This window comes from Zingiber officinale, chromosome 4B, assembly GCF_018446385.1.
Source record: "Zingiber officinale cultivar Zhangliang chromosome 4B, Zo_v1.1, whole genome shotgun sequence".
Taxonomy (NCBI): domain Eukaryota; kingdom Viridiplantae; phylum Streptophyta; class Magnoliopsida; order Zingiberales; family Zingiberaceae; genus Zingiber; species Zingiber officinale.
In genome coordinates, this window is record NC_055993.1 from 128,905,305 (window position 1) to 128,913,574 (window position 8,270).

General features: G+C 38.1%; 1 protein-coding gene across 2 annotated transcripts; it reads right to left on the minus strand.

Moving 5' to 3' along the window:
- Positions 1-1,147: 1,147 nt before the first annotated feature.
- Positions 1,148-6,316, minus strand: LOC121976656 (polyadenylate-binding protein 3-like). Of its 2 annotated transcripts, XM_042528921.1 has the most exons (6): positions 6,154-6,316; positions 5,963-6,065; positions 5,097-5,167; positions 1,805-1,996; positions 1,588-1,715; positions 1,148-1,494 (listed from the first exon to the last, which is right to left on the minus strand). In XM_042528921.1, the coding sequence occupies exons 1-6, from the start codon at positions 6,247-6,249 to the stop codon at positions 1,446-1,448; spliced, it is 639 nt and encodes a 212-aa protein (XP_042384855.1). In that variant the 5' UTR covers positions 6,250-6,316; the 3' UTR covers positions 1,148-1,445. The 2 variants fall into 2 exon arrangements, with proteins under 2 accessions (XP_042384855.1, XP_042384856.1); XM_042528922.1 differs by lacking the exons at positions 5,097-5,167; positions 5,963-6,065; positions 6,154-6,316 and adding an exon at positions 3,263-4,838.
- Positions 6,317-8,270: the final 1,954 nt, after the last annotated feature.

Here is an 8,270-nt window from a genome sequence, read left to right on the forward strand (position 1 = left end):
CCATCCCTGCATGAGTATTTGCTTTAATAAGTCTTGGGGTCAATTTTAGTGGGTGCAAGTGCCTCATTGGATGTCTAACTTTCCTCATGTAAATGGCTACTGCGCTAGGGGAAAAATATCTCCTATGATTTACCTATATCTTATTGTGGGACCGTCAATACTGGGTCGTTTGAGGTGAGCAATATCTCTTTTTTCTCCGATAGTCGAGGTTTTGGTTGCCCCCACAGGATGACACAGATGGTTCATACAGTGGCATTGTCACATATAAGCCTGAATTAATTCCCAGGATGTGAAAGTCCCACGAATTTCTTTACCCCCGTATGCGCTACTATTATTGGACAGAGCTCTTATGATTTATCTACCTCTATCTAGTTAGGGGATCGACGATACTGAGACACTTGGGATGAGCGTTATTAACTTTTGTCACATCTAGTCGTTTTGGGATTAGTTGACACTTGCATGAGTATTTGCTATAATAAGTCTTGAAGTTAATTTTTAACGGATATAAAAATATTTCGTTAAATGTCTAACCTTTCTCGTACACATGACCGCTATCCTAAGATAAATATCATCTATGATTTACTCCCTTGTGTGAGGCCATCCAAGAAGGACCGCCCGAAGGCTTCACCCTTTACTAGATAGACAAATATTAAGCTTCGACCTCCATCTCCGATCCTCATTGTGTTCCATCATTTGCCTCCGTTTAGCTAACTTCGCCACCCCAATGATCTGATCCTTCATCCCTCGCTGTCCCCGAACTGTCAATTTCTCGTCTCAACGAGGACTAGTGACGGGAAAAGATCCTTCCTTTCGGCTTGTTCTCCCGCGGAAACGCACCATTTCAGGGGAGAAAGGAAGGAGAAGAGCCGCAAATGGGCGTCAGCTGCAGGCTTGCTTCCTCCTTCCTCTGCCCGGTGGGCGGCGACATTGCTTTAGGGTTTGATGAAGAGCAGGACCTCGATTAGACATATCTTCTTCGTTTTTCTCTAACTTCAATCTTCTGCGCAGCAACTGTTTGATGGATTTCTCTCCTTTGAATCGCTCATTCCATCCAATCAAAATGGTTAAAATTCACCACAATAATTTTGCAACAGGAAATTAAGCAGGAAAAAAAAGGGTATTCAACAATTTATCCACCGGCAAGCAATGATCAAGAATAAACCTAAACCATCACATTAGTTAAATCTGATTACAAGGATAAATCATCCGTTATGTCCAAAGCATAAATGTCGAGTAGATATTTATAGGTTGCAAATTTCTTCCAGGAACGTTCAGCAATTTCAACAAGCATTACATGCTATAGAGAAGTTATCATATAGCCCTAAACCATCAACTAAACAACATAAAGTGTAACCAAATATGGAAGCAAGTCCCCCTCTGATATTTAGAAGCAAACCCTGAGGGATAAACATTCAGTGCACCAAGCGAAGTGAAGAATTCACTAGTTAGAAGTAGGGCCTATAGCGCATCGGCCTTCTGAATCGAGGGAACCTCCTGCAAAGAGATGCAAAGAGGATGTCATGATTAGTGGTTCTGCAGCTAATAGAATGCACCTAGGGTTAATAGGTAGAAGATGGGGACACCAACCCGTATCCGTAAGGGGAGGCATAGTAGGGTGGCATGTATGGTCTGCTATATGGATATGCCATGTAAGGATTGTATCGCCCGGGACGGAATTGCTTCAGCCCTGGAACATTCGTCCGCTTAGCTGCAACCTGAAATGAAGTATTCATCTTGTTAGAAAAACCAATTCTACTGTTTATAAGAATGCGGTAACAACAGTATTTGGGAGTAAGTAGCTCACCCTGAGTTGACGACCATGCAGCTCAGAGTCATTCAACTGAAGAGCCTCTTGGACAGCCTCGGCTTCCACAAATTCAACATAAGCAAAACCCTTGGGCTGACCAAATTTGTCAGTCAGAATAGTGACTCTGTTAACTGTCCCGCACGACTGAAAATGCTGTTGAACTTCTTCAGGGGTGCAAGCATATTCAACCTGCAGTTTCAATAACACATCAACATAAGTATCGACACTATCAACCTAGCAGTCGCTTGCCAACCCAAGATGTTGCTGAGTTACTCATAGTTGAACTGTTAGGGCTTTCTGGAGAATTCTTTAAGTATTATACAAGACAATTCAACTGGAAAACCTTATCCCATCCAGCAAAACAATAAAACATAAACGAGAGTTTTAACATTGACTACACAAATTCTAATAAGATGCATCAGCGCTTTACAAGGCATCGTCAATCAAACACTCCACTTGATCATGTCTATCGTACAGAAAAAGTCAGGTTCTATGAGCATCTTGAAAGTTTTGGTATTGTATCTCATAAGTTTAGGAGCAATAACATTTTCTACAAAGTAATTGTCCATCCAGCATTCAATCGCTAAACTACACACCTACTTGCAAACCTGGTGCATCTTGTGCTATATATATTCAGGTGAGACACTAATTCATTGGCAGCCTTGCCAATAACTTAAAGATGCAATTGCAATATAGTGCAAAGACCCTATCCAGTTCTCAATACTACACCAGCCTAATTTCTCAAGGATATGACATCAGTCTGAGAATGGACAGTGGTATTTTCAGGTTTCAGCAAAAAAATATAATGTGAGGTTGAGTCCAATCAATGTGCAGAAAGATCAACGTGGAAACAAATCGTCATCTTTTTTCATCCAACATCAGAAAACTTGAGAAGTGGATTCTTCAAACCCAAAACATTTTTTTATAATCAAAGGCTCTAACAATTACTTAAATACCAGAAAAAGATCATGCACCTGACAATAATCCATTACGCAAAACTACAAAAAAAAAGTTCCAACAAATGAAAAAACCATTTTCATTATAATCACTTTGTATTTATGCAAAAATATCATATGCATCAATAATAATAGTCTTATTAATGCTGCCACTATCGAGATGCAAGCCTTTTTTCCGAGGGAAATCAGCCGACAAGCTATGCCGAACCAAAAACCAAAAAAAGAACATCACACTGATAAGGATAACCAACACCAGCGAATACATAAACTATACGATAAAAAATTAAAATTTCTATCTTTTCCACACAGAAATTCTATAGCAAAAAGTCATTGAGAATCACTTAGGTGCACACCAACATGTTCTTATTTCTAAAAATGGCAACAGTGAATAAAAGGAATTGTTTCAATGATTAAAATAACTATAAATGAAATTGGTTTCCTACATCGACATCTTAGAACTGACAGTGAAAAGGTCACAAGAAGCGGTACAGACTCTCACCAGAAATGCTAAGTAACAACATGCCCAAAGTTCTCCAAACACCACAAAGGTCAGCATCTGCGCCTTAAGTTGGATAGTTACATTATGCCCAATAGAAGAATGGGCATCAAACCACCTGTTCCACTGCCTAACTTCAAACCATCAATCAGGTCACTCAATTCTTTCATGCAATCTTTAGACCAACTCTAAAATTTTTTCTCCTCCTTTTCACAAAGTTATCTGATAAATTCATTTCTCTTTTTTTTTTTCTTTACTTTTTATTTTGGCTATGCCACTTTTTTTGTAAGCTCTTTTTTTTGGCCCAAATATTCATTTCTTCCAAACTCTTCAATATTTTTCAAGTAATTCTCCTTTTTCCCCTAAAAAAAATCTCATTTTCCATTTTTTCTTTGTAATTTTCTCAACTATAAGCTAACTATAATCAAGGGCATCCTGTACAGTGGGTAACAGAGAAGTCATAGAAGGAAGAATGCACCTGCGGCAATTATTACATGCTCTGTTAAACAAATTTCAAAAACACATGATTGTCATAGAATGAAATGCATTTCGATAGCAACATCCAAAAAGAATTCTTTTCCTATAGACTTTTTTTGATGTGTTTCACCAATGCAATGAGAATGAAAAGAATTTTAAACAGCAAATATAACCAGGCCCAATGTGCCCAAAATAATGGCAATAACCAAGTAATTACTATGAGCAGTTCGCATATAAGTTGCATCATCTCTAAGGCTATATAGTTGACCTTTTTATAATGTAGTGAAAAACTAAGGTGAAAGCCAATTTTGTGTTCTCACCTAAAGTGTATATTATCACCAAAAAAGTGTCAGAACATGGAGGAAGAAAAATTAACTAATAAACGGAGCTAACAAAAAGAATCATTTGTGAAGCAATGCTATAATTTTGGATTGAATGAGCAAGGCAAGTGATTTCCTCATGATCAAATGGTTTCTATTTATTCTTAGTTATAATCTTATTTCTATTTAAGAGGCTGGATATGATGTTTTCAGATAAAAAAGTAAGAGAAATGCTTGGGGAATGAAAAGGGATATATTTAAATTTATGCAATGGGTCGTAAAGTTAGAAAGCAGTACTAAATGCTTTATATGGTTGAGTAGGTTATTGATATTGTGGTTGATAACTATTGCATGGATCTGCTATAATATCACAATGACAAATTTAAGATGTCTGGTAACTATTGTATGGATCTGCTATAATATCACAATGACAAATTTAAGATGTCTGGTAACTATTGTATAGATCTTCTATAATATCACAATGACAAATTTAAGATGTCTGGTTTGAGAATAATGAAACCAACTAATAATCATTTAGCGCTAAAATCTAGCCACACCATAACAACTTTATTTCCAATTATCATATTTCTAATGAGCACTGACACCGTTTTCAAAAAATTTGAGCATTATAGTCAACACTCCTTGCATGGCCCACAGCAAAGTAATATGGCACCAAAAAGGAAGGCAAGCTTAATCAACTTGTTGATATAACATATAATACCAGAATCTAACATCCAAAGAAACATCTTTATAGTTGTAGGTAGTATATTTGAAGATTGGTAAAATATTAAAAAACCTGAACAATAAGCATCGAGTATATTTACCTGATTGGATTATTCTACAGAATTATAAATAAATAAGGTTCAAGGGTCCATTACAAGTAAAGGGTGTTGCACAGTCCAAGAAATAGAAGTCAATTATATCACATGAATCCACAGATGCAAATATCAAGTAATGTATAAACCAAAAGCACCAATCAGACAACAGAAAACTGAAGGCCCAAACACAATCGCATAACAAATAAAGCTGCAACAACTCACATTGCCAACATATATGGAGCGGGCATCAGCCTCCTCTTTGTTTGGTTGATTTGTTGCCGCTCCATTGGGATCTACAGAATTTAGAAGATAGAATTAGTCAAATACTTCTTGAAAAAAGGGAAACAAACAAAATCTTAAATCTACAAATGAAACTGAAGGACCACATTTACAACCAAAAGAACCAACAAAACCCAAGTAGAATAAAAAAATAAAGAAAATAAGATGCATATGAATACTCACTCACTACAATACCATACTACAAAATATATGATACCCAATATCTCAGGTACAAAGTGAAAAATGGGTAAGAGTACTAAGAGTAGTATATAGAGGTGAATAACACATGCAACTTGAGTCACACAACAGAAACCTCCCAACACAAAAGCAAGTGTTAGCGATGCTGTGATTTTTCTCCAGTCCATTATTTAGCACGAACATGTTAGAAATATTCATACTAGGGACATTATCTGACTTGACATTGCCAACATATTTCAGCAAATTTAAGAAGTGTAACTCCTTAATGAAATAGAATTTTAGAAACCACCCCCGAAATGAATAACACAAGGCGCAGCAATGAGTATTGATTCATAATCGTCCTATACTTCCGTAAATTATCAGGGTAACGAAAAAAAGGACGTATTGTTATGACAATCAAACATCTAATAGCTAAAATAATAAATTCGAACACTGCCGTTATTATCATAGCCAAGTAGTATTTATCCCAACTATTTGGGATCCATCTTATTTGTTCATTCAGTTCCATTCGAGCATTATAGCAATAATAGCGTTCAAAAATATGAACAGCATCTTACGATCTAATCAACGAAACCAGGAAAGAGAGAGGATAAAAGGGTACGAGATCGGACCTTGGCCTGAGCCCATCTCCTTCTCCACCTTGGCATGCATATCACGAAGAGCGGCCGCCTCCTCCTCCATCTCCTTCAGCCGCCTCTTCATCTCTTCCAGCTCCTGCGACTCAGACACAATCCACAATTAGGAGTACCGTTAGGGTTCGATGGAATCTCGTACGAGTAGTGGTGATGGAAGAGAGGAGTACCTTGGAAGCGTCCTCATCGGAGCGGGATATGTCGACGTCGGCGTCCATATCGTCCGGAATCTCGCCGCCGTAGACTTCGTGTTCGTCTTCGTCCATCGCCGTCACTCGAACCTGAGAGGCAGCCTAGGCTTTTGGAACTGCCCCAACAGGAGGGGCTCGGAGAGATATTTATAGGGGGCCTTCCTATATCCGCAATCCGCATACACATTTTCTATGGGTCCTGATCTGCATAATGCCTGATATCGTCATATACGGCAAAGATACGCAATTTTCATCATTTAAAGATTATTTTTGATATTCTCCTAAAAGCATTAAATTTTAATATTAAAAAAATATATGAACTTTTATTCGATTTTCTTTCAATTCATAGAAATATATGAAGTTTAATTATTTATATGAAACGAATAATTTAATAATGACGCCATATTTTATTCCTTGCTTCGTTATTCCCACCCTCTCTCGTACATTTATTTATTTATTTTAGATATTAACACCAACAGTACGTGCTCCATTTATCCCCCACCATCCATTCTCATCATGACCGCCCAGCCATTCAACAGCCCATATTTTGACATGTTTTCCAAACGAAGAAGCCCTTCTTGTGCATAGGGATGAAAATAAATCAAACAGTTCATGAGTTATTCGGAATTTGATTCGATAAAAAATTTATTTGAGTAATAGCGGAGCCAGCCGAGGTGATCTACCAGGGCTGTGGGTTACGCCGACATCGATGCCAACGTCAACACCCGGGCTAGCTTCAGCTTTCTCTTCTGTTTTCCCCTTTTTTTCTACAATAAAATCAACGTTTTTCTCTTCTCGCCGTCGTTGAGCATCCGGGCTATAGCCTGGGTAGGGTTGTACTTGACTCCGTCCTTGTGTTCAAGTTCGTTCGTTTATCTTATCGAGCCGAGCTCGAGCTCGACAGTTTTAACGAGCTAAGCTCGAGCTTAAGAATATTCGGCTCATGAGCTCATGAACATGTTCATTTATAGGCTCACAAGCCAAAAAAATGAGTTTTAAAACGAGCCTTAAATCGAGCAAAAAAACGAGCCAAAAAACGAGTTTTAAAACAAACATTAAAACGAGTCAAAAAAACGAACTCTAAAAGGAGCCCGAAAACGAGCCCGAGCTCGCTTAATGAATTAGGCTCATTAACTATGATAATCGAGCTAATAACAAGCCGAGCTCGAATTGTTCACGAGCTTGATAATTCCAAAATGAACTGAGCTCGAGCCTTGTAATAAAAGTTCAATTCGAGCTCGAGCCGAGCTCGAGCCCAAATATAACTTAAACGAGTTGAGTTCGAGCCTAATACTGTTCGACTCGGTTAGACTTGTTTACATCCCTACCTGTACACCCGTCTGTTCCCGACGGTGGACGAATGAGGGGTTTTCAGACATCCTGAGTGCCCGAAATTAGAGCCTCTAGACACTGTGTGATGCATTCAACCTCATCTCCTCGACTACTCTACCTCCATGTCCCCTGTCACATTCGGATTGGCATCTTTCTCACCTAGAATCATAATAAGATGAGTCCACAGACCCAGCAAACATAATCCACTAGTAGATATACGACATAAATGACGACTTGGAGCGAAAAGTGTAAAGCATAGAACAAAAAAATTTACTATACATGAAAGAAAACATATAAGGTTAGCATAAGAGAATAAAAACGGGAGAACATGGGATATGATCATAATAACATGTACAAGCAAAAACCATCGGTATAGTCTAAAACAATGTACTTAAGGGGAATTAGCGGTAACCGTCATTCGAGCCTGTTTATTCAGTCCATAGTCAAAACTCTAGAGGTACCTCTTAGGAGTCTTATATTCATATGGCCTAGACCAACATATTTCATGTTATCATATCTATATGGAGGAGCCCTCTCCGGAACTCATTCCGAGACACCTATCCCATACTGTTATCGCACATACCCCTAAGTGTGCCATTTTTCATAATAAATAAGAGAAAACAAACATGAGTCAATGCATATAACAAATTACTGGTCAACCTACATATTCTTATACTGTCCTTCATAAAGAACCCAACTAATCAGCATAAGTTAGCACACATTGGAAATATCAACTGTAGGATCGTTGGACTGGCTAGAAGGGG

Coding starts and splice junctions, on each gene's coding strand:
- LOC121976656 (XM_042528921.1), bottom strand. CDS start 6,249: ATGGACGAAGACGAACACGAAGTCTACGGCGGCGAGATTCCGGACGAT. Junction 1,716..1,804: donor TGCATGGTCGTCAACTCAGG/GTGAGCTACTTA, acceptor ACTTCATTTCAG/GTTGCAGCTAAGCGGACGAA. Junction 1,495..1,587: donor GCCTCCCCTTACGGATACGG/GTTGGTGTCCCC, acceptor ATCTCTTTGCAG/GAGGTTCCCTCGATTCAGAA.